Source organism: Anguilla anguilla, chromosome 14, assembly GCF_013347855.1.
Source record: "Anguilla anguilla isolate fAngAng1 chromosome 14, fAngAng1.pri, whole genome shotgun sequence".
Taxonomy (NCBI): domain Eukaryota; kingdom Metazoa; phylum Chordata; class Actinopteri; order Anguilliformes; family Anguillidae; genus Anguilla; species Anguilla anguilla.
This window is the reverse complement of record NC_049214.1, coordinates 27,988,789-28,015,840: the sequence shown is the minus strand read 5'-3', so window position 1 is coordinate 28,015,840 and position 27,052 is coordinate 27,988,789. Positions and strand designations below refer to the sequence as shown.

The window sequence follows — 27,052 nt, the reverse complement described above, 5'->3', positions numbered from 1 at the left end:
AGTTGTGTGCATTCTTTTCTCACATGTTGTGAGGTGTTCCATGGATGTAGTACAGGCAAAGGCGATGGGGTGTGTTGTGTTCCGTACAACCCCAATTCCGAATTATTGGTAAAGGTGGGAGAAACCCCACTAAAGATCAGACAGATAAAACTAGCAATACGCTATCTATTTAAACTATAGGGGCATCAGGAGGAGCATCCAGGATAATTAGTCCACAAAGAGGCATGGGAATGTGGAGGAGTAAAAAAGAAAGATTTTATCTATTTGTTTTTTAAAAATCTGTGAAGTCGAAGTAGTGAAAGAGCTAGGATTTGGTGAGGTAGGGGTGGCCTCTTTAGTATACTGGCCATGTGTGCCACCACAGGTGTTATCCAAACCCGTGATAAATCTAACCATTTTAGAGAAGATAAGAATGGATGAGTTTTGAGAAGATAAGAATGGATGATAGTGGCAATCTTATGGACATAGTGAAGGAACATCTAAAAAGTAACTGAGCAAGCATATATTTATACAGATGGTGCTCACAATCTCAAAAGTGGGAAATCAGGTTTTGCATCCCATATCCCTTCATGCTTTCACATTTCTAAGTGTAGACAGCTCTCTGGGGGTGATAGATCTGGGTGATAGAGTTGGTTGAGGATGTGAAACCACACAAGCAGTCATATGCCCAGACTCTGTTCTGATGTCCCTTCGGGAAGGGAGCCGCTGTAGATCACAGGTAGATCTAAAATTTGCGTAGGGGTACTTGAGTAGGGATCAGTTGTGAAAAAAGCATCTCCATAGCAGGAGTGGGAGAAAGAAAAGAGAGGACGTCGCCACTTCGCAATAAAAGACCGCGTTTAGTACGATGTAATTCACACTCCGGACTGCGAGAGGCACTAATATGCCATAGGGCGTCTTTAATCCCAAAAATAAAAAAGAAGCAGAAGAAGGATATGAACGTCAACAGGCTTTCAACAAATCAAATTTGCAGACGGAGCGATAAACCAATGGGAGGCCAGATTTTCGCGACTTGTGGTAAAACCGGAAACGACTACAACTTCATTTAACTCTTCGCTAGTTCATGTTCGTGATAAGGAACGCAGAATAGTTCTGCGATTAGTTATGAGCTATTTATTAGTTTTCCCGTAGTCTATTTGCAGTGCATTCTATGTGAAACAGACCGCACGTCTAAGTGAGTAACGTTATATTTCAATTCTAAGTAGTTATGGTTAGTGGATTCAAATTTCTGTGTATGTTTGTGGGGACATAGGCTAGCAAGCAAGCAGTAGAGCATTTTCGTCATTTTGTGTTGTAGTTTGTAGTATTGTCTTAAACATGGTGTTTTCTCTACGACGTTAACATGAAATTATAATTATTGTGAGACATAGTGTGACTGTGTTTTAATTCAGGATGGCGTAATAAACTAAGCGATTTGAGTACGTCTCGACGCTTGAGCTTTTGACCAGCTGATGTGGTTACTGATGTCTTTGTTTATGGGACAGTTATGATAAACTACACCTGCCATTTACAAAACTGCTTGCAGTGAGGCAATAGCATGGTTCATATGGCATGTCGGCTAAAACATTGTGGAGCTCTGTAATTGGATCAATATTTGAGCTTTGCCTCCATAAATCAAAGAGAGATGACGCATACCGGGACTAATTGGAGTTCTACTTGTATTAAAGTGATGTGGGAATAAAACTGTGTTTTAGCGTAATTGGTCACAATCTGTTAACATTGCGTTATTGTTCGTGTGCTTATTGAAGGCGAAAAATAAAACTCAAGTAATCTTTTATGTCTTGATTGGCCTTTAAAAATAAAACTAGCTTTAGATTAATTGATAAAATAATTTGTACCGAATAATAATTAGTAGCAGCCCTAGAGCCCTGTTTCCAGATTAAACTGTGGCACAGAAAAACTTTGTTTGCTTTGAGTGCATTAGTCTGTTTAATAGCAGGGTGTGCTCTGTATCAAATGTGTATTTTTTCCTGAGAAATATTCTCAGCAGCATTAGAATTTGGTCCCAGTGCACTGTCAAGACTATTCTCCAATTAAGTTGAGTCCAGACATCTAGTATTTCTTTGTGTGGGAGTGGTCTTGTGCAATGGCCGTTTGAGATGTGACTTGGAAAGTCGATACTCAAAAGGAAATGCCTGTGAATGCAACATAAAGCCTCTCAGTTTGGCTGCTGGTGGCACTGTGTAAGATGTGTTTGTGGTTATCTGTGTGTGTGTAGTCAGTAGCGTGACTCTGTGGCAAGCATTGTGTGTGTTTTTGGTAAGCGTTTTGTTTTTGTGGGCAGTCTGCATTGTGTGTGTGTGTGTATGTGCATGGTTAGGAGTGTGTTTGTGTTTACCTTCAGCAGCAAGCGTTTGAGCCAGAGTGCAGAAATGGGGAAGAGGTATTACTGTGACTACTGCGACCGCTCCTTCCAGGACAACATGCACAACCGCAAGAAGCACCTGAACGGCGTCCAGCACCACCGAGCCAAGCAGGCCTGGTTCCACAGCTTCAGAGGCAAGCCCCTCCCACCACTACACATGCCCCTCCCACTGCTGTGCATGCCCCTCTCACCACTACACATGCCCCTCCCACCACTGCGCATGCCCCTCCCACCACTGCACATGCCCCTCTCATCACTTCACATGCTCCTCATGCCATTGCACATGCTCCTCCCACCACTGTACTGGCCCTGCCCACCACAGGAACTGCGTCCTCTGTTCTCTGGCGAACAGCTGGTCACATGGTCAGCCAGTGTCCTTTGTCTGCTTGATGACGCTGGGGGAATTCTGGTCCTTCTTCCTGGCAGAGTCCTGCTGGTTTAAGTTTTTCACTGAAACCAGCGTCTTGACCTCAGGTTTACTCGCAACCTTCCATGGCAAGTAATAAAGTGAAGATAAGCCTGCCTCGTTGCGAAGGTGAGTCCCAGCCAACTGGACGAAGCTTCTTTGCATTCCAAAGGGGAAATAGTTACCCCTCCAACTCTCAACTGCTGATGGCTGTGGCAGTTCCTTTGTTAAAAGGAGAGTGGTGAAAATAAGAAGTCTAGTTCAACAATGAACGCAGCGGGTATGCGCTAAACCTTGCCTGCAGTGTGTTTGCACTGCAGGTGAGTATAGAGCAGGGGTCCTCAATCTTATCCAAAAAGGGCCGGTGTGGGTGCAGGCTTTCATTCCAACCAAGCAGTAACACACCTGATTCTACTGATCAACCACTAGAGTCTTTGCTAAGGACCATGATTATTAGAATCAGGTGTGTAAAAGCTTTGTTGGAACAAAAGCCTGCACCCACACCAGCCCTTTCTGGATGAGATTGAGGACCCCTGCTATAGAGGGTTCTGTGTGCGTCTCATCCTGTTCTGTCCACCAGGGGGCTCTGTCTGTTTCTCATCCGGTCCTGAACTCCTTGTCTCTCTGCAGATGCTGCAGCCATACTGTCTGAGGAGCAATCCAAGAAACCCTGCAGGAAGTTTATCCAGACAGGTGTGTGTGTGTGTGTGCGCGCGCGCGCATGTGTGCATGCATATGGCTTGGGTCTTATATGGGGTTCATGGCTTACCCATCTACCAACGGTCATTCTTACAGCTTATGACTTTCCTATGATAACTGTGTTATTTCCATTTTCTCTAACATCAGGACGGTTATTATTGTTTCAGGACAGTGTGTATTATTGACTCTTTCAGGGCAGTTTTTGTGTGATTGTCTCATTCAGGGCACTGTGTATGTGTGATTGGCTCTTTCAGGGCACTATCTATTTGTGATTGGCTCTTTCAGGGCAGTGTGTATGTGTGATTGGCTCTTTCAGGGCAGTGTGTATCTGTGATTGGCTCTTTCAGGGCAGTGTGGGTTTGGATCCAGCTGCAGATTCTCTCATATGACGGAGAAGGACATTGCCAGCCTGGAATGGCAGATAGAAGGTTAGTGAGTCTGACGTCCACCAGGGGGCAGTAGTAACATTGCAGTGAACTTGCGTGTGTTCCAGACTTTGTTTAATGCTGTTGTGTGCCTGCATTAATAATACATAGGGGCGAGGGCACTTGTTTGTCTTTCACTGTTATCCTATTAAACCAAGGGAAGGGAAGCTTGTTTAAGATGTCTATCTGCTTGTAAAACATAAATTCAGACAGAGTGAAGCATGGACATACATAAATATTAACCTAGAGGTGCCTCTGTCTGATAAATGGTCCTGGCTTTGGCCAGTAAAATGCTTTGTCTGTGCTCTGGAGTGAGGTCAGCGCTGTAAAGCCATACTGATGTGAGTGCAGAGACTCCATTATGATGTCATCACCTCACGTACAGATGAAAGGCGCCGAGCAGAGGAGCCAGCGGGTGGGGGCGTGTCCCCAGAGCGCAGCGCAGCTGATTGGCTGTCCCGCAGAGAGAAGAGACTGGCCCTGCACAGCAGCGGGTAAACACTCTGTTAGCGCCAATCGCTCTGCGCCATAATCACCAACAACCTGCACCATTACCATCATACACACGGCACCATAACGACCTAACATGCTGCACCATTACCATCACACACACAGCACCATAACGACCTAACATGCTGCACCATTACCATCACACACACAGCACCATAACAACCTAACATGCTGCACCATTACCATCACACACACAGCACCATAACGACCTAACATGCTGCACCATTACCATCACACACACAGCACCATAACGACCTAACATGCTGCACCATTACCATCACACACACAGCACCATAACGACCTAACATGCTGCACCATTACCATCACACACACAGCACCATAACGACCTAACACACTGCACCATTACCATCACACACACAGCACCATAACGACCTAACACACAACACCATTACCATCAAACACACAGCACCATAACGACCTAACACACTGCACCATTACCATCACACACACAGCACCATAACGACCTAACACACAGCACCATTACCATCACACACACAGCACCATAACGACCAACACACTGCACCATTACCATCACACACAGAGCACCATAACGACCAACACACTGCACCATTACCATCAAACACACAGCACCATAACGACCTAACATGCTGCACCATTACCATCAAACACACAGCACCATAACGACCAACACACTGCACCATTACCATCAAACACACAGCACCATAATCACCAACAACCTGCACCATTACCATCACACACACAGCACCATAACGACCAACACACTGCACCATTACCATCACACACACAGCACCATAACGACCTAACACACTGCACCATTACCATCAAACACACAGCACCATAACGACCAACACACTGCACCATTACCATCACACACACAGCACCATAACAACCAAACACGCTGCACCATTACCATCAAACACACACAGCACCATAACGACCTAACACACTGCACCATTACCATCACACACACAGCACCATAACGACCTAACACACTGCACCGTTACCATCAAACACACACAGCACCATAACGACCAACACACTGCACCATTACCATCAAACACACGCAGCACCATAACAACCTAACACTCTGCACCATTACCATCACACACACAGCACCATAACGACCTAACACACTGCACCATTACCATCAAACACACACAGCACCATAACGACCTAACACACAGCACCGTTACCATCAAACACACACAGCACCATAACGACCAACACACTGCACCATTACCATCAAACACACGCAGCACCATAACGACCCAACACTCTGCACCATTACCATCACACACACAGCACCATAACGACCAACACACAGCACCATTACCATCACACACACAACACCATAACGACCTAACACACTGCACCGTTACCATCAAACACACACAGCACCATAACGACCTAACACACAGCACCATAACCATCACACACACAGCACCATAACGACCTAACACACAGCACCATTACCATCACACACACAGCACCATAACGACCTAACACACTGCACCGTTACCATCAAACACACACAGCACCATAACGACCTAACACACTGCACCATTACCATCAAACGCACAGCACCATAACGACCTAACACACTGCACCATTACCATCACACACACAGCACCATAACGACCTAACACACTGCACCATTACCATCAAACACACAGCACCATAACGACCTAACACACTGCACCATTACCATCACACACACAGCACCATAACGACCAACACACTGCACCATTACCATCACACACACAGCACCATAACGACCAAACATGCTGCACCATTACCATCACACGCACAGCACCATAACAACCTAACACACAGCACCATTACATCACACACACAGCACCATAATGACCAAACATGCTGCACCATTACCATCAAACACACAGCACCATTACCTCCAAACACACAGCACCATAATGACCAAACATGCTGCACCATTACCATCAAACACACACAGCACCATAACGACCTAACACACTGCACCATTACCACCAAACTCCCATCACGACTCCATTACGACCAAACGCACTGCCGCACACCATAATCATTGAACAGAATGTCCAATCCGTTTACAATGAAATGAATTGGAAATTGTGTGAGATTTGGCTATTCCATGCAATACTCCAATTATGCTTGTTTATTTGTCTTTTGTAGACGGCTGGAGGAGGAAGAGGAAGCGTCTCCACAGGCCAGCGATGTGCCCCCCCACTTCCTCTCCATACCCAACCTGCCCCCCTCCCTCTTGCCCCCACCCCCCACAGGGTGGCGGGACGCTCCCCATACGGAGTGGGGTTAAAGGTCACTCAGGTTTCCCAGCATCTCAGGCACAGTTGACTGGAGAGAGTTCCGGAAGCACTGGCTGAGAGGAACGAGCAGGGAAACAGGAGGTGTGTTGAAATTGAAACTGTTATGAGTTGTGTGCCTCTGAACATTGTAGGACACTTTCTGATGCCCACACAGGAACATATCTGGATCATGTGAAAAGTTTTACATTTTTGTTTGCTTGTTTTCAGTTCAGTGTGTTCAAACCTATTTTTTTCTGCTTATTGAGGAAGTCAAGCCTCTTTTTATTCATTTGAATTTGAATTTAGAATTTGCTAAATGTGCTGTAGTTGTAATGTCTATAAAAATGTATACATCTATTTTTTTTTTAATAGATGTTCTGATATGTCTCATTACGTTTTGGTAATAACACATACATTTTTTTATTAAATGGTGCTTCTGTTACGCTTTTTGTCTCTTGGGATCATTCCTGACCCCAGTAGGTCATTTTAGTGCACAAAAAATTTTGCTTACTTGATTGTTAAAAGTGACCAGTATTTGTTAACCCTTTCCCATTTTGCTGGCAGACCATGACAGCATATGTCTTGGGGTTTGAAGGCAGGGTTGTAAGGACACATACATACAGTGGTAAGCAGAAGTTTTGCCACCCCTGGTCACATTGCATGTTTTGTTGAGTTTCTAAACGAAAGGAAGGTAACAGGATCGCAGCAGGGAACAAACCTAAGCATGACATATTCCTGCAAATTTTAATTAACAATTCATTTTTATTAACTGAATTTGATAAAAATGAAAATCGTTTGAAAAAGAAATGTGGCATTGCAATTTGACCAGGGGAGCCCAAGCATACCACTGTACTCCATACACACCCAGGCTGCAGGTTTGAATCCTGTTTGGATTCTAACCCGACACAGTAAAGACTATATGAATGTAAGAGCTGTGTCAGTCTGCTTAGACACCATCTGCTGAGGTGCTTTTGTACCTTTATTCAGGTTTTATTTGTGCATGAATGCTTTTCTCTGGAGGCTGTGCTTTTAAAACTAGCCTGCTGTGGAAGGCTGACTTTAAAAGACATCGCTGAGCTAGTCCTGGATTTCCAGGGAAACCAGGAGATTGAGCACTGCTACTTCATTATTCCACGTTTAATAGATGACGAGGTAACTGACACAGAGAACGGCTCAGCCTATCTCCTCTGGGCTCTGCGGAGCAGAGACAACAGTACGTTTCCTGTAATTGGATTTCTAACGAATAATTTAGCTCTGAGGCTATGGTGCGGCTGCAGCAGGTGCTGTGAGGCTGTAGTGAGAGTCTGTATGGAGCATTGCCTGGCTGTAGTGAGTGCTCTGTGGTTGTAGTGAGGCTATAGTGAGAGTCCGTATGGAGCATTGCCAGGCTGTAGTGAGTGTTCTGTGGTTGTAGTGAGGCTATAGTGAGAGTCTGTATGGAGCATTGCCTGGCTGTAGTGAGTGCTCTGTGGTTGTAGTGAGGCTATAGTGAGAGTCTGTATGGAGCAGTGCCTGGCTGTAGTGAGTGCTCTGTGGTTGTGAGGCTATAGTGAGAGTCTATATGGAGCATTGCCTGGCTGTAGTGAGTGTTCTGTGGTTGTAGTGAGGCTGTAGTGAGAGTCTGTATGGAGCATTGCCTGGCTGTAGTGAGTGTTCTGTGGTTGTAGTGAGGCTGTAGTGAGAGTCTGTATGGAGCATTGCCAGGCTGTAGTGAGTGTTCTGTGGTTGTAGTGAGGCTGTAGTGAGAGTCTGTATGGAGCATTGCCAGGCTGTAGTGAGGCTGTTGTGAGTTCTCTGTGGTTGTAGGGATGCTGTAGTGAGAGTCTGTATGGAGCATTGCCGGGCTGTAGTGAGGCTGTAGTGAGTGCTCTGTGGTTGTAGTGAGGCTGTAGTGAGAGTCTGTATGGAGCATTGCCGGGCTGTAGTGAGGCTGTAGTGAGTGCTCTGTGGTTGTAGTGAGGCTATAGTGAGAGTCTGTATGGAGCATTGCCAGGCTGTAGTGAGTGTTCTGTGGTTGTAGTGAGGCTATAGTGAGAGTCTGTATGGAGCATTGCCTGGCTGTAGTGAGTGCTCTGTGGTTGTAGTGAGGCTATAGTGAGAGTCTGTATGGAGCAGTGCCTGGCTGTAGTGAGTGCTCTGTGGTTGTGAGGCTATAGTGAGAGTCTATATGGAGCATTGCCTGGCTGTAGTGAGTGTTCTGTGGTTGTAGTGAGGCTGTAGTGAGAGTCTGTATGGAGCATTGCCTGGCTGTAGTGAGTGTTCTGTGGCTGTAGTGAGGCTGTTGTGAGTGCTCTGTGGTTGTGAGGCTATAGTGAGAGTCTGTATGGAGCATTGCCAGGCTGTAGTGAGTGTTCTGTGGTTGTAGTGAGGCTGTAGTGAGAGTCTGTATGGAGCATTGCCAGGCTGTAGTGAGGCTGTTGTGAGTTCTCTGTGGTTGTAGGGATGCTGTAGTGAGAGTCTGTATGGAGCATTGCCAGGCTGTAGTGAGGCTGTAGTGAGTGCTCTGTGGTTGTAGTGAGGCTGTAGTGAGAGTCTGTATGGAGCATTGCCAGGCTGTAGTGAGGCTGTTGTGAGTTCTCTGTGGTTGTAGGGATGCTGTGGTAAGGCTGTAGTGAGCTTGGGAGTTTTAATAACTATTAAACAGGAATGAAAGTGGTGCTGTGTGTTTTAATATTAATTTAGCAGATCATGCTGATGGCTGCCTGCAGTTTAAATGTGTGTGTTGTGCGCAAACCCTTTATCCAGATCCCTCCTGTGCTTCTGCTGCTGATGGTGAGTTCTGCAGAAGGGAAGAAATCAGACTCACCGGGTTTCACACAGCCGTAATCTTCTCTCAGTCTGCTTTTCCCTCATCCCCTGCTCCCCTGTTTTCTCCCCAAGTCTGATTCTTCATATGTATGCAGCATAGATCTCAATGCTCTGCTGCAGTGGCGAGGAAGCTTCCCATTAGGGCTTTGATTGGCAGCCTTATGGGCAGAGTGTTTAAGCTCTGTCACGGTTTATGTGCGTGTTGTAGCGATGGCCAGTCCATCTCCTGAAGGCTGGTGCCGACGATCAGAGACTCGGGTCACCGTGGTGATTCTGCAGGCGCTCGTACGTGCCCACCCCCCCCCCCCCCCCACCACGCCCCCACGCCCCCACGCCCCCACGCCCCCCAGTCCCGAGCTGTCAGGACTGTCACAGAGAGGAACATCACAGGCTCCTCGTTACGGCCCTGTTCATCCTGCCTGGGCTGAGAGGACTCCACATTGCCCCTCTGGGGGGCGCTGGTTCTGTCTGTGTGCCAGAAACAGTCTATTTTCAGTAGGCCAGAAACCAGAGACAGCCGCCGGCATAGACGGTCTATGTGGTCGTTTAGGGCCACAACTACAGATGGGGAAACTAAATTCAGGTTTAAAAAAAAAAAAAAAAAAAAAAAAGTTTTTGAAATACACTGTAATTGTGCAGCATTCAGAGGGTGTGAATAGCTTTTGTCAATGCTATTGTTCTTGCGTCGGGTCTCCGGTCTGGGATCGGCAACAAAACCCCCTCCATATGTATTCCTGCCCTCTTCATTCACACAGGGAAAGCAGAGAGGGATATTGCAGGGGATTGTGCGTTGAAAGTTGGCTGGCCCACAGACTGTACACCACACCATTTTGCTGGTATTATGTGTTTGCCAAATTTGTTTGGACAAAAAACATGTTTGCATGTTACTTTTATTTACATCAAGGATCACCTTACAATTATTTCCAGCTCATAGAAAGGAGGTAAGGAGTTCTCAGTCCTGCTCAGATTTTTATTACACAGTGGCTTCAGGACAGAACTGGACCACCATTCCGATGGTGTTAGTCTTAACAGGCCTCTTTAAGCTTCACACACTTAGAGAATACAAAGACAGACAGCTTAGACTGATACACTTTGATAACTTCATCTACATTCCCATATCACTCACAAAATAAAACAGATGAGTCATTCTTAAAACTGATTAAACGTTTCCCTTTGATTAATGCAACACAACATTGTTTTGTACACATGATATTATTTGTTCTATATTATTGGTTCAATGTGGTCTTACACAGTAGGTATATATTTAACTTTTTACACAGTTAATATTCTATGGAAAATGAGAATTAAAAAAAAATTGCCAAGGGAATGATATAATATACTGGTAACACTTAACTTGAACTACATGCCATAAAGTTTAAGTTATACTTTCAGTATTTGACACAACACCTGTCATGACCAATTATGAAGACTTATTACAGCGTTTGACATGAATAATTTCGGACTCCAGTTTATCTACAGCACATAGGCCAAAAGGATTTCAGATTGCATTATCATCTAAAAGTCTGAGTGACTGGGTGCAACACTACCCCCCTGGTACAGTGCACACTGTTGGAGTAAATTCATTTAGCACAGTTTACAATGAATCCACACAGGCACAGAAAACAATATACCAGCATTTTACAGACAAAAATATCAACCAGAGTCTGAAATCAACTAGGTGGGAGAAAAGAAAACACTACCAGTGAAAACACAGAGTTCAGCATTGGACAGACGTGATCTGGATTTGACGGATGCATTTTTTGCGTGCTTAACATTCCACTTGGAAAAAGCTGGCAGTCCTAAAGTATGTGCATTTTTAAATAGGCAGTGTAAGAATTGGCCACATTTGGGGATATTCCCAGAAAACAAGTTCAGCAAAATTAGGCTACATGCCTCAGACTGCTGACTCTCATAAGGAAAAGGATGGTCACAGATTGAGTGAACAGATGGCACAGACAGTTATCTCTCGCACATTTTTTTTTCTGCGAGGAAAATCAATTTCATCAAATTTAAAAGCCAGTCCTGCCAACAGTGTGTACCTTGAAGCTGTGGGTTAGAGCCCAGTCGTGGACAGCATCAAGCATCCGGTTGATTTCAGCAAAGCAACCGAGACAACAATTAGTCTCGGATAATGCGAGTTACGTCGTTGAAAAGCATACGTTATGTTGAGTTATGTTGAAAGCATGCACTGACATTAAACATATAATGCTCACATTGGGACGCTTCGCAAATGGCATTTTGGCTAGCAATTTCCAAAAAGCTGCCACTCGTGAGAGTAACAATCTTTACAGATAACAATCTTTGGGTAGGAAATATAATAGCATTTTTAATGTCTAGTTTCGAGTGCTAAGGGGGAAAAGTTATCACCCAACATTATAAAAAAATATCTTGGGTTCAGCAGATATCTGAAAACAGCACCTGACAGTTTGGGCACATTGCAGTCAGCCATCATCTGTGCTTAACCAATGCTAATTGATGTTGATTGCTGGGGAGGGGGGGGTGTGACAATTGACTGATAAGAAAGTTAAGTTTTATTCTTACTGAGGAATTACTGAATTGCAGGTGACAAAACTATCCTAGATAAACCATGCTGTTTCCTATGCAGTTGAGGGATTTAATCTTGCATCATAATCAACATCATCTTGGGGTTCCAGTTGGTGCTGGATTAATCAATTTGTTTTCCTAGCACGCAGAGAGGAGAGAATGTGAACATGGATGGAATGCCAATCAAAAGTCTTCAAGCGACCAAGCACACTGGTATCTACCTGGTACCGTGCACACACAGTCTGCAATTTATCCACACATGAAAACAAAACAACTAGGCATTTTCAGAGAACAAATCAGCTGGCACAGAACAGATCAGCAGATAGCTATCATCCATGATTTGACAGGTGTGTTTTTGAGCGCAGACCTTCCACTAGAAACAAACAAACAAAAAAAAAAACCAGATAGTCCCAAATCACATTAATTTCCCCAATAAGCATGAAATCAACGGGCAAACTGCTCTGCGAAAGCCACTTAGGCAGCAGTATGTGCTGTGGCCTGCTGCGTAAACAAAATGTAAATCAACTGGTTAGGTTGGCTGACAACATGGCTGTGGTCACAGACGAGCGAACAGATGGCAGGGACAAGCAATTTCCACGGCGGATAAACTTGTAGGAGTTGTGAACAGTGGCGATTTAAGCAGAAAGATTATAATAAGCCTCACGTTATTTTTGCAATTCAGGCACTGGATTCTTATTTTACACACACACATAATGAATGCTGACAGTGCAGTACAAAAGACAGCCTTAATTACCAAACTAAACCCATGTCAAATTTACTATTTAATTTTGCGTTTTTCCCCCCAACGGCAAAGTGCTACAACAACTCGCCGACAATGACCAATTCCTGATTCGCTGTTGTAAAGTAATTGTGTTGGCCAGCTAGTTTGCCATTCTCTGAGGTTGGGAGCTGGCTTTTTCCACACATGATTCATCATGTATGGCGAATTACTCGGACAAAAATGAAACTGGAAAACGAAACTAGGCCTGGAGAATTATTCAGACCAGAATTAAAACCGAAATAGAAAGTTGAAAACTTTTCGGTTTCATTTTCAGTAGCCATGTGTCATTTAAAAAATAAATAAAAAATCACCAGTTGCTAGGCAAAATCTCCACTCGTTGTCCCGTTTATGGGTCACAACCACAGTGCAGTTGGCACAACCAAAGACTTGCATATTTAACGAGACAGAAAAACGTGCCCTCAGCCAACCTAAACTGTGAAGCCCTGGAACTGATACCAGTGGGTCAGCACATCCACAGTGCAGTCAAAACAAATAGCCAATGCATCTATGGTTCTTATAACCACACTGAATGCAGCATTATCTGTGTGGGACATAGCTGTCGATCACCATTAAGCAGTGCTTAATTTGGATGACTGGGGATGTTAAATCTGAGAACTGTTCCAGACGTGTCATCAACAAAGACTCAGCTGACTTCATGACTGAAATGCAGGTAAAAAAAAACTGCTGAGGAAAAACTGGTGACCTGGACAAAATGCTATCATAACGAATGCAATCATTTTCTATCTCTTCTGCAGTATTGACAATTATGTTTACATTATGAGAGTGCAATGACTTATTCTTATGACCAATAATGATAATGGCTGATGGAACATCAAGAACCACGATGGAAATAAGTCCAGGACTTTTTCGTGTTATCCTTGACAATTTCTTCACACGCAAGTCTTTTGATACATGTGTTTTAATTTTGTCAAATAAACTAAACTAAACTAATAATAAACAGGCTAGGCTTTATGGCAAATAGTTCAGCTAACGTATTACCATGAGAATGTACCAAATACAAGAGCGCAGGGGTTAGTCAGCTACGACACAAACACAAACCCTCTCCCTTCGCGAAGTTTAACATTGTTTTATATAATGTGCGATAGAAAGTGAACAAGATAAAAATATATATTTTATTGTATTGTCATAATACTCTATTCCTATATTTTCTACAATAAAATAAACTTTATGAAGTAAAGTAGGAAGACAATGGTCTCTTTTAGTGCAAAATAAAAATGGTTATTTCTGTTGAGTGATTCATTATCATTTTCTTTATAGATAAACATTCATCACAAAATTTCACAGTAGACACCTGATCATTTTAATTATTACATTCTGAACACCGAGCCCTGATTAAAAAAATACACTCATGTCCAAACAAACCAAAATCAATTATGATATGTTAAATGTGTTTAGATGTGCTTTTGAAGCACTGGAAACTGAGTATGATATATTTCCTAGCCTCACAGATATACTATTTACTTCACAATGTACCACAATCATTAATAGTACTATAAATTAATATAATGTTATCTGCTTAAATTTGCATAATAATTTCAAATGGAAAACAAACTTTTAAAACAAACCTTGCCCCTTTGTAATTGTTATTTCTATTTTGGGGTGATGAAATATGTTTCCTGTCTATCAGATAAAGACTGGAAGGGAATGAAAAGTTGAACCTGCAGTTAATCTCATTACACCTGTGCATACAGAGACAGGAATTCTCACAGCTCTGAGCTGGGATTGGCTCACACACAGGAAGAGAAATGCTCACAGATCTCTGGGATTGGCTCACACACAGGAAGAGAAATGCTCACAGCTCTGGGCTGGGATTGGATCACACACAGGAAAGAAAATGCTCACAGATCTCAGCTGGTATTGACTTGCACACAGAAAGTGGAATACTCGCAGCACTAGGCTGGTATTGACTTTGCATCAAGGAAAAGTCCTTTTCTAACCAGCTCTTCCACAGATTGGTCATGGCACATTTGAGGTGATTGTGGTTCCACTATTCCACTATTGTTTCTTTGTGGTATCTCCTTTAAAGAAATAAATATACACCACACCACACCAGTAATTTAATTTAATTTAATTTAATTTAATTTAATTTAATTTAATTTAATTTAATTTAATTTAATTTAATTTAATTTAATTTAAGGGCAAGCTTCTGTCTGGCTTTAAGGTTTTGAATATTTTTGTTGTGGTTTTCCTAAGTTGAGTGTTTTGGAGACAGACGTTTCCAAGGGCAACACAATTAAGCTTTTTATGTACAAATGATCACATGGCACAGTAGCAGTTCTCTTTCTGTGATATTGCTCTCTTGAACTCAATTTTCTTCTTCTTCTTCTTCTTCTTCTTCTTCTTCTTCTTCTTAATAATAGGGGGGCAAGAACCAATGCTTTCTTACACTGTTTTCTTTCCAGTTCTAGCAAAATTGCCTGATGCTTTTTAGTGATTTTGACCCTGACCACTTAGTGACAAATAATTAAAAATGCAAACTTTGACAGGCCATAACTCCTGTCGCCTTTGACCTAGAATGGAAATTTGTTTTCTCATAGATTAATATCCTCTCATAGAACAAATCCATCCCTTCCGCAAAAAAGGGCATGTGGTAAGATTTTTATGCATTTTAGAATAATAATATAAAATTCTTAGAAATTAATCTCCTAGACATTTTGGCTTATCTGCACAAAACTTGGAATGTTACATGTACTCGTGAATATCTTCAAAGTCATATAGACACAGTTGCTATGCTTAAAAATGTGCCTGTCGTAAGCCAATGAATTTACACGAGGGTGTGGTTTTTGAACAAAAAAATCACAAACAGTTTTACATTAAGTGATGAAACTTTGTACGTTTCTCGATAACTCTATCCCGAGGATTTCCCTAAAGAATTTGCATGATTGAACCACAGGGTGGTGCTATAAAGCTGACAATAAAATAAAAAATGTTTGTTTTAAACATGTATAAGCCAAATTGCTACACAAAAAATTTAATAAAATAAATAAATAAATAAATAAATGTTGCTGCAGTAAACCAATTAACTAGCATGCGGGCACGGTTTTTTTTTGCATAAAAAACAATTATTCTGTGTGGTTTGACAGAATTTGATGAAACATAGAATGTTTATCCACACATTAATGATGGTGGCATGGTAACTATTAAGAACTGAACAAATCAAAAGACATATTGGTGCTCTACAACTCCAAATATGAAACAAAAACGCAATATTAATTTAAACTTTAAATATTTTACAAATATTCCAAGCATGCTGCAGTGACACAACATGATATGTATTTGTACCTAGTGATTCACTGCAATTTTGATGTGTCCTAAATAACCTACACAAAATAAAGTATTGCTTTGCATTATAAAAATTCCCATTTCTGGTGGTTGCTCAAGATGACATGAAGACAATTAGGTCATTATGAATTTGACATATGAAGGTGTAATGGATGACAATTAATGCTAGAACTGGTATACCTGTTATGACAAATACTTTAAATGAATCGCATCACAAAAGTACAATTCGCCTAAAAAGTAATTTCCCATTCACTGTTGACATGAATTCTTCACATTGAGAATTTAACATATAGTGCTTAAGGTTAAATAAGTATGCAAGAACATATTGTAACCATACTATATAGATGTCACTAAATTTGAGCACAGAAAGTTATAATGAATTACTGAATGGTATTTACAGGTAGTTCATTTTTGGCCTTAGGGTTCTACTTGGTGGCTGCTTGTTATAATTGCACTCTTTATGAAGAACAATTTGGCACTTCATAAACCTTTTCCTATTCATCTTGTCATTTTCTCTGAAAATTACTCCTGTCATTATGCCTGTCTGCAGTTTCAAAGCACTACACGCATTTGTTGTGTTTAATGCTCTAACATAAAAATTTTATGTTGCACTGTTCACTCTTGATAAACTCCCACGCTAATTCAACAAATCATTCAGTGCAACAAGGTTTGCTAAATCCCAGACTAGTTTCAAGATACAATGATATTGCACAACCAAATTTGGACCCTACCAGTTTAACACTGTTCGACCTTTGGTGCAAAAAGGATACAATTCAGAAATCACCACACACATCACAGAGTTCCCTGTAACTAATAGATAAATGTAGAGACAACTAAAGCCTATTTATAATAAAAAATAATGCTTCCCTTTTCATTTACAGACATACAAGCAATATTTTATAATAATTGCATATTATTAATACACAATGACAGTATCTTGATTTGTACAATTGTTGTTGCAACTGATACCTTCAAAATGAAAAGTATATGATCTTTAATGTTAAATATTAGTTTTTTCTTGACACTGCTGTATCACAATATTATACTATCAGAAATATAAAGAGTTAAAAATCTGAATTGAAATGTGTTAGCTTGTGTCTGAAACTGTTGGGGATTGTTAATCACTGTAAATACCAAACACTGAATATGCACAAGCGCTGATTTCTGGCATAAATATGTATCATAAACAGTGCAGTTACACCAAACGGCCACAAGGTAGGTACACAGTGTAGGTACACAATAAAAAAACATATTTATACATGGCCAGTGTTTGCACGTATGCATAGAAGCGCTATTTATTGATTGTATCCTTCTGTGTTCAGCTTGAAAATGGACAAATCTATATAATATGATTACAACACGTACTTATGCACATATGTGGGTTTCATAGCGCAAAGCAATAAATTAAGTGACAGCACTGGCAGTTGGATATTTGTGGCCACTTGGCCCCTTTAATTGCTGCTTGCAGCTATTATTATTATTATTATAGCATAGTGTATCAATGTAAAATGATACATATGATGTATTTTCTCATTTTTGCATTAATTGTTGATTTGGTAGCAGTATCGGTATGCTTTTCCCTCAGTCTGATTTGCATTTTGGATCATTTTGGTAATTGTCATATTGAATCGGATGAGACCGCCACAATGGATGGACGGACAAAGGAGAGACCAGGAAGGAAAACAGAGGAGAGACGGAGAGAGAAACGGAGAGAGAGATGACAGACAGAGAAGAGACGTAGGAAAGACGGACGATAAACGCAGTTTCTTTGCGCCATCTCCCGTTTCTCCCCCCGAACCGCAGTGGTTCCTGATGCCCCTCAGTGTGACATCAGAATGAGCTATACCATCTTCTCAGCAGGGGATCTGTCACGCCAAGGCTACATGCTGCACTCACAGACTGCGCCACTGTTGTACGTAGCGCACTCCTATTTCCGTATGTCTCGGTATCGATCCGTCCAGTCCCCAACTCTTACTGAAGTGTCACTCTAAACGAGCTGATGGCAGAGGTGATGGCTGCGTGATCAGGCTGTGCAGGGATGTTCCAGCGTTCCAGGTGAAGGAGGCTGAGGGAGCGCGGGCTCTGGTTCGGGAGACAGCGGACGGGGGGAGGGGGGGAGGAAGACGTGGTCAGGGATTCACAGAGCTGTCCGTTCGCGAGCGTCCCTTCGGCGACGAAGGGGAAGCTCCTACTTCATGCCCCTGCGCAGCATCTGATTGGCCGCGATGAGCATGACGCTGATGATGAACGCGATGGCGAAGGCACAGATCAGGCTCTTCCTCACACAGGTGTGTTTCACCTGCTGCATCGGGCTCGCTGTGTAGAGGCGGGGAGAAGGAGGGAGAAAAGGGAGAGGGATGGGGAGAAGGACAGAATGGGAGCGAGGGAGGGAGGGAAGGAGGGGTAGGGAAAGATTGAGAGGGAGGGAGAGTTAGAAGCAATATCTGATCCAAATCTCTATAGAAAGGCAGAATGTGTCCACATCGTCAAAGTGGTTTTTGGAAGGGAAAGGCGTGAGCTCCTTACTGTCGATATCCACTTGGCACTCCGAGCTCTCCATGTGGCTCTCCTCAGTCATGATGATGTTCTCGATGTCCTTCATGGTCAGGTGATCGCAGAACGTTTCGTACAGCAGCCGTTTCAGCTCGTCGACCGTCAGCTTCTGCATATCGCACTGGAGCCACAGAACATGCAAAGCACATCAGCCGATGGCAGCACCGTATGGCCTCCTGACAGCACCACTGCAGTCTCTCTGCAGAGTCTCCCAGTGTTTCACAACACAGCCTCCTAGCACCAGCAATGCACTGAAATGTCTCTGAGCGCATTTAAATCGGTCTATATTCTGTATTTCACGTTTAGGAAAATGAATTGTTTGTCAACTTACAGAACTATAATATGCTTAATATGCATGTAATTTGACTATGAGTCTCTCTCTCTCTATCACTCTCTCTTTCTCTCTCTGTCTCTCTCTCCGAGTCTCTCTGAGTAGAAGGATACAGTGCTTTGCTTGTTGAATGCAGGGTGAAGTACTGGAAGGTCTTGTTTAAAAGTCTTATAAAAGTCTTGAGGGGAAACCCAGGCTGGTTGATTGGACTGGTAATGAGGGTATGTGCCCTCAGGAGCGCAGGGGAGGAGATGCTCATGGGAAGTCATTAATACCTACACGGCAGCAAAGTTTTGAGTGTTTTGGAGACAGACGTTTCCAAGGGCAACACAATTAAGTCAGAAGTGAATTGTGTATGTCGTGTGGGTGTATTAACATTTGTGGCTTTCAGGCCTGCAGAGAACAGTGAGGGCTGAAATAAATGCCATTGGGAACTGAAGCAACAGATGTAAAAGTTGTTTTATTGGCTTTTCACTGAAAAACAGTGATATAATGCTTTGCAAAAAAAAAAACTGTTCTTGTAGTTTGTTTCATCTCTTCAACTGATTTATGGATGGATGTGATTGTATTCCTGATTTTTTCGATTTGTTTAGGGTTTGTGCTGAAATGTTGTCAAAAAGGATATATTTCTTACTTTCGGGTGTTTGTTATTGTTATTTTAAAACTGATTGATGGACTTGTAGAGGGAGAAAAAGTATGGCTATACGTTATGGATATACATTAACATCCCATGGCATTTATTCATTTGGTTGCTAGGATGTTGTTTCACAGGGAAGTCTTTAGATATGTTATTTATTGACTCACTAAAGTCTGGCCGAGTCTGAAGCTCACAGTGATAAACCCTGCAGCCAGGGTGACGGCGGCAGTATCTGGAACTCAGTGACTGCTGTCATAATCTACAAACTCAGATTTGAGTGCTACTCCTCCTGCTCTCAGTTTAAGTGGTTTACTGTTTAAATGACTGGGTTCTTCCTTCACCAGAAGATTGCTTAAAAAGAACAATGTTTCAGTAATTGAAAAACGCATAGTCTATAAAGCTTGTTATTCAAGGTAAGGATAATAATAATAACAAAAATAATAATAATACACTCAATTTGCCAGTCCATCGCAGGGCACACACAACATACACTCACAAGCTCAGACCAAGGGGCAATTTGGACTGTCTTATTAACCTAACCTGCATGTCGTTGGACTGTGGGAGGAAACCTGACTACCCAGAAGAAACCCACATGGACATGGGGAGAACATGCACACTTCATACAGGATTTGAGCCTTCTTGCTGTGAGGCGACAAATATTATTATTATTATTATTATTATTATTATTATTATTAATAATAGTAGTAGTAGTAGTATTTAAACTGTTCATACCTGTAATCCATATGTATTTATAAAGGATAATAGTGTGTTCTACTCTGCTGCTCCCAAGTTACATTATTTCAAGACAAAAGCTCATTTGGGTTTGACTAATTGAAAATTTCTATAATAAGAAATGATATCAGAGAAAGAAAATGTGATAAGACCACTGGCACGTCTCTTTCACTTAGTCAATTTTAAATAGATGGGCTGGTATCTTAAGGAAAATGACATCCCATGAATACAGATGTTTTTCGCGCAGAGGGTTCGGACAGGGTTTTAATCTGTTCTGCACAGGAAAGAGGGCGGGGATGAGGGATGAGGCTGACCTTCCAGAACACAGAATCAAAGTCTGTTCCATTGAACTTGTCAGGCATCCCTGCGGCTGACAGTTTGGGGCCCAGCAGGGTGACAAACTCCTCAAAATCAACCTGGCCGTCACCTGTCAATCAACAGGAGCAAACATGACATCTCCTCAGCATAACAGATGGCTAAAAAAAAATATCAGCAATTCTAAATGAAGCTAAATAGGCAACAAAGTCCATCGATGTGCACCTTTTGGAACAAAGAGTATTTAAGAACAGAAAATTATTCATAATTTGCATTAAACACAAAGATATCAGAAATAATTTGATATGAAGTCTGAGATTTGTGGGTTTTTATGCCTCCGCGACGGCACAGCCGTGGCTGGAGGCATTATGTTTTTGTTTTTGTCCGTCCGTCTGTCCGTCCATCCGTCCCATTCTCTCGTGAATGCGATATCTCAGGAACGCATTGAGGGAATTTCTTCAAATTTGGCACAAACGTCCACTTGGACTCAAATATGAACTGATTAGATTTTGGTGGTCAAATGTCAAGGTCACTATGACCTCACGTAGAGCACTGGCTACTGGTTGGTGGAGGCATACAACCGTGAAGCGGTATTTCTAGTTTTTCCCAGCAATCCTCAAAAATTGTGTGTGAGATGGTATATCCCATCCTGCAGCAGTGTGAGATGGTACAATCCCTCCTGCAGGTTTACAGGTGTTTGAGATGAGACAGCCCCCTCCTGCAGGTGAACAGGTGTGTGAGATGGTAGAGACCATCCTGTAAGTGTATGAAATGGTAGTGCTCCCCCCTCCCCCCCTTTAAGGTCAACTGTGTAGAGATATTCGCTTTCATTCACCTAATTCAGTGGTAACCAACCCTGTTCCTGGAGATCTACCATCCTGCAGGTTTTCCCTCCAACACTAAACAAAGCACACCTCATTCAACTGCCAGAGATCTCGTTGAGCTGCTAATTAGTAGAATCAGGTGTGCCAAATTAGAGTTGAAGTGAAAACTGATAGGACACTAGATCTCCAGGCCCAGGGTAGAGAACCATTGACCTAATTGTTGGTTTATTTGGCCAACTTCACGCTCATTGATTATAAATTAGAGCCTTTTGTGCCTTTGCGATATTGCCCTGAAGTGTTCCTGAGACTAATGATGATGTTCTTCACTTCTGCACGCTGCTCTGGATGAGAGCGTCTGCTAAGGGAGCGCAGCGCGATGCGTCGGTGAGCCCCGGGTACCGTCCATGTCCAGCCGTTTGATGATGACCTCCAGCTCCACCTCGTTCGGCATGTACCCCAGGGAGCGCATGGCGGTGCCCAGCTCCTGCTTGGAGATGAATCCGTTCCCATCGCGGTCGAACACTTTGAACGCCTCGCGAATCTCTGCAGAGGGACAGAGGGAGAGAGAGAGAGAGAGAGAGGGAGAGAGAGAGAGAGAGAGAGCGCAAGGGAGATAGAGAGAGAGAGAGAGAGAGCGGGGCGCTCAGATGCCAGATGGCGGGAGAACCTCTGCCTCGGAGCCAAGGAAACTTCCAGAAGGCGATGTGCCGCCGCTCCCCTGAAATTGCGCGCTGGCCCGGCACCAGCTGTCCGGCCTCCAAAAAACGCGCCTCTAACTTTAAAGGAATATGCAGATGCCATTCGGTGGGAGTCTGTAAATACTGCAGAATGTGGGAGACTGTGGTGTCCGTGAGACTGCTATTTACAAATAAAATGAAAGACAGTTTAAGCCAAAATATAATACGTGTAATGGAAAATACAACAGCTAAAGTACTGTCACGCTTGTAATATGGAAATAAGATATGATAAAATTACATACTGTAAAATATACGCTATCACACAGAGTAAGATGGTGGTAACGGATTATGGTACATTATATATTTTCTTTCCCTTTCATCGCTCTTTTAACAAATTCAGTTATATCATACTCTTCAGGGTTTCTCTCTTAAAGCATAGCCTATTTTGTGAGTAAAAATGTATCTGAAAAATATCAGAAGTATCCATAAATATTGGCGAAGAGTTGCACAATTTAATAGATGAGCAGAAATGGCTTATAAGCCACTCAAAAAAGTATCTTATACACAAGGCTTTGCTTTGCTAGGCTAATACCACAATATATATCAATGCCCTTCACTGCAAAGTCAAAAAGGAAAATTGAATCATTCCTCTGCAAGGGGAATGTAATGAAATTCTTTCTCTCTCTCTCTCTCTCTCTCTCTCTCACATACACACACGCACACACACACATAAACGCACACACACACACACACACACACGCACGCACGTATCTGAATGCAGACCTGTATGAATCAGAGGTAACCGTGTGAAGTGGCAGCTCACTTGCAGAAGCACACACAGCGGGTTGTTAGCATTGTCATACAGGCCCAGCGGGTGTAATGAACCCGAGTTTGCTCTGGGTGAATTCTTCTGTAATATGAATTCTTTATCTAAACAGTCAGGAGTTCTTTCACCACTGCCCCCAAATCTTCTCCTGGAAAAAAGCTGCCTGAAATTGCCCTCTTCTACCTCCTGCTGTGTCTTAAACTCATATTGTTCCTGTTACTTTAATCATTGGAATTTCAGGTTAAATTTTTTTTTCAAGCCCGGATCTCTGAAAAGCTGCTATGTGAAAAGCACTATATAACCAAATTGAATTGAACTGAATGAAAAAGTGGTTGGTACACTGTCTGTGATGTGCTCTGTACTTGAAATGAAGTGATGAAATTAAGGAGGTGTTTCTTTGACCTCATTCCCTCACCCCTGCTGAAATCCTTGCTCACCTGGTCTCTCACAATTGGTTACCAACCTCAACATCCCTTGATTTAGCTGCTGTCTCCTCTCAGTTCAAACTCGCAGTCATTGCCTTGAATATGAATCTTTCTCAACCTACAGTCTGTCTCAGACTTCCCCTTCATCTCTAAAGTCTGAAAATGGTTGTTTCAGCCCAGCTCCAGTCACATCGATTGTCTCAGAAACTCAATGAAAGTTTCCAGCCTGGATTTAGACCGTTTCATAATGCAGAAACCGCGCTAGTTAAAGTCAATAACGACCTGCTTATGGCATCCGACTTTAGGTCTCCATTCATCTTACTCCTCCTTGATCTCAGCGCTGCCTTCGACACTGAGGATTGTTACATGTTCTCTAAGGGAATGCATTTCACTATGCGGAACTTCTCTACATTGGTTTGCCTCATACATGATGAATAGACATCATCTCCTAGGAGAGGCCCAAATAAGTGATATGAGCTGTCACTTGTGTTGTCCCCCAAGGGTCCGTTGTGGGACCAATTTAATTCCTACTTTACCTGGTCCCCCTTGGACAGATAGGAAGACAATGCAACATTCACTTTCATTGCTATGTGGATGATAAACTGCTCTGCGCGATGCACCCCTGGTCTAGGGGTTCCCCGAGACTGTGTTCCGTTGTAGACTACAACTATTGTGTTGATCAAACACAACAACTTATACTGAGATTATACTGCCCATCCCCACAAATGGAACCCATGCTCAAGGACATGTTTTCAAACCCTCCTATCTTTGTATACAGATGAGCTCCAAAATTGCGAGATACTTGGTTTTCATTAATAGCAACTACTGATGTGGCTGATGCAGGCAATGTAATAATAACACCAATTGCAAATTCTTTCCACATCTACTTATTGCTCAAAGATTTTTCCACAAAAAATTAATCAGCTGTATTTCTACTAACATTATCTATGTGCTTACCTGCCCTTATGAAGGCCAAACCAAAAAGTTCCAGGCAACACAGAATATTAAACATTACTTTGAGGGGAAATATGGCCCCCAGCTCCTCATTAAACTATGTTGGCCTGGAACAGGTTCTTCCCAAATTACCATCACAGAGAAATGTTCTGGATTTACAAAGTAAATACTATGCGAACACAAGGTGTAAACAATGATTATTTAAGAATTATATATTATATAAGAATATTTGATAAATGTCTTGATATGATTTAGCTGGTATTTTGCAGTCCTTCCTTTTGAGATATGTGACATGCCAGGATGTTTTTTTTATTTTCCAAACATGTTCTGGTTCGTGAGACCTATTCTGAGACTATTCACTTTTGTAAACATTAATATTGTAAGGTTTATTATTAGTAATAATGTGTGTCAGTAATAACACTGTGTTGTGTCAGATAGGATTAGATATCTTATCTTATCATTTGTGTTTTTCTGCATATATAATTGTGCATGTGACAACCTATCCCATACACATGAGGATTACAAAAAGAAGCTGGTACCATTGCAATTGGTGCTTTTGCCATCACATGTTAGCCTGAATGTAGCCTAAAAAAACAAATGGTAAACCCAAGGCAAGTCTTGTATCATTTTTATTTTTTGAGTGCCCAATTTCCTTCATGGTTTTTTGGATTTAGGCCTACTTTCATTGTAGCAGAGCGCCCAGCCAAGTGAACTAAGAGAAAGCATACCTGTTATTGACTCCGATGCCCAACACTGCCTCTGCTTTAAAAAAGCTGAGCTGCTGCTCAGAGGAGATCAGATAATGGATGAGGGAACAGCTTCCACAGCCTAACCGCTGTAACTCTGAAGCCATAATGATTAGAAAACCCTGGCAACATCAGCCCTATCATAAGTGGTCAGAACCTTCCCCCTCTCCCCTGTAGTAACAAACTTCAGAGTGAAATTTGACACTAGCCATATCAAACAAATCTTAAAAACTTTTCCACTTTTCCATTTCTAGACTCGGGCCCTTACTCAACACAGCAGACGCAGAGGAACTCACGCGTGCCTGCAGCTCTTCTCGGCTTGATTACACCGATGCGCTCCAGGGTGGTTTACAGTAGCTACTGTATCTCATTCAGTGAGTCGCTGCCAAGGTCCTGACTGAAACCCTCAAAGCAGTGCACATCGCCCCCGTCCGGGCCAAGTTTACACTGGCTAGCAGTTCATTTCAGAATTGATTTGAAGATTTGTCTATAAGACTTTAAATGTTAGCCAACTTATCTGCTTGACTTAAACAAGTAGAAAGTATGCCTATATTCCTGGCAAACCACATGCTTAAAAAAATGTTTTACAAGCATACTAACAAAGAAAGTATGGTGAGAAATATACTGACATGTAGACAGTATCACACTGAAAAATTGAAAAAACAAGCACTGAACAATACCACATACTTGACATCCATACTAAATAACGTGCTAAAGCAGTACGCAGTACATATTTTAAGTACCTAGTATGTAGTACATGGTTTTGGCCCTGGAGTTTATATGATCCACAGAGACATTGGTACATCATATAAAATAAATTAATGGCCCTGACCTTTGTGGTTTTATTGCATAAATGCTTTGACATGAGCATTTTTAATACCCTTCAGCCATCTGAAATTTTATGCGGTTTGAAGAAAACCAATTTTCAAAGCCTTTGTGTGATCTATCAAAATAAGGGGAAATCCTTTAAAGTCATGGAAATTGAGGAAATACACAACGTTCTCCTCATGATGGTGACTGGCATCGATATAACTGCCCTGTTTTCCCATTTCCAAGAATGTGTAAGCAAACACCTAATGTAAAATGGCATTAAAATATTGCTTTTTTTTTGTTGATCCTACTAATTAATTCGGAGAAAGTTACTGAATAACTCAGGAGTAGATGTCATCCTGGAAGTAGATGGGAGTAGAAGTAGGAGTAGACTGGGAATAGAGTGGACCAGACTGGGAGTAGACTGGGAGCAGATGGGTGTAGACTGGGAGTATATAGGAGCAGACTGGGAGTAGATGGGAGTAGATAGGAGCAGACTGGGAGTAGACTGGGAGCAGATGAGAGTAGACTGGGAGTATATAGGAGCAGTCTGGGAGTAGATGGGATTAGATGGGAGTAGACTGGGAGTAGATGGGAGCAGACTGGGAGTAGACTGGAAGTAGATGTGAGCAGACTGGGAGTATATAGGAGCAGACTGGGAGTAGATGGGAGCAGACTGGGAGTATATAGGAGCAGACTGGGAGTAGATGGGAGTAGATGGGAGTAGACTGGGAGTAGATGGGAGTAGATGGGAGTAGACTGGGAGTAGATAGGAGCAGACTGGGAGTAGATGGGAGCAGACTGGGAGTAGACTGGGAGTATATAGGAGCAGACTGGGAGTAGATGGGAGTAGACTGGGAGTATATAGGAGCAGACTGGGAGTAGATGGGTGTAGACTGGGAGTATATAGGAGCAGACTGGGAGTAGACGGGTGTAGACTGGGAGTAGATGGGAGTAGATAGGAGCAGACTGGGAGTAGATGAGGTGTTGGCTTCTCCCAGTAGTGCTGTGGTATGCCATGTCATTTTGTTATCACTGCCACTGATGTATGATGCTATTACCCTGACAAGCATTCCCT

The 27,052-nt window shown here is 42.5% G+C and overlaps 2 protein-coding genes across 3 annotated transcripts in view; one reads left to right on the top strand and one right to left on the bottom strand.

Moving 5' to 3' along the window:
- Nucleotides 1–1,006: 1,006 nt before the first annotated feature.
- zmat5 (zinc finger, matrin-type 5) lies at nt 1,007–7,150 on the top strand. Of its 2 annotated transcripts, none has more exons than XM_035389989.1 (6): nt 1,007–1,174; nt 2,348–2,499; nt 3,402–3,464; nt 3,818–3,898; nt 4,281–4,389; nt 6,578–7,150. In XM_035389989.1, the coding sequence occupies exons 2-6, from the start codon at nt 2,373–2,375 to the stop codon at nt 6,717–6,719; spliced, it is 522 nt and encodes a 173-aa protein (XP_035245880.1). In that variant the 5' UTR covers nt 1,007–1,174; nt 2,348–2,372; the 3' UTR covers nt 6,720–7,150. The 2 variants fall into 2 exon arrangements, with proteins under 2 accessions (XP_035245880.1, XP_035245881.1); XM_035389990.1 differs by having other exon boundaries at nt 2,345–2,499.
- Nucleotides 7,151–10,392: 3,242 nt separating this feature from the next.
- cabp7b (calcium binding protein 7b) overlaps nt 10,393–27,052 on the bottom strand; it is a 36,890-nt gene continuing 20,230 nt past the window's right edge. Inside the window, exons 2-5 of the mRNA XM_035392172.1 lie at nt 21,936–22,079; nt 20,712–20,824; nt 18,671–18,818; nt 10,393–18,460 (exon numbers count right to left, since the gene is read on the bottom strand). Of these exons, the coding sequence (XP_035248063.1) occupies nt 18,333–18,460; nt 18,671–18,818; nt 20,712–20,824; nt 21,936–22,079 (533 nt within the window). The 3' untranslated portion in view covers nt 10,393–18,332. The remainder of the gene's footprint in view (nt 18,461–18,670; nt 18,819–20,711; nt 20,825–21,935; nt 22,080–27,052) is intronic.

Excerpts from the sequence above, each read along its gene's own strand:
- zmat5 (XM_035389989.1), top strand. The coding sequence starts at position 2,373 with ATGGGGAAGAGGTATTACTGTGACTACTGCGACCGCTCCTTCCAGGAC. Across the intron at positions 2,500-3,401 it reads CTGGTTCCACAGCTTCAGAG|ATGCTGCAGCCATACTGTCT; the intron begins GCAAGCCCCTCC and ends GTCTCTCTGCAG. Across the intron at positions 3,899-4,280 it reads CCTGGAATGGCAGATAGAAG|ATGAAAGGCGCCGAGCAGAG; the intron begins GTTAGTGAGTCT and ends CCTCACGTACAG.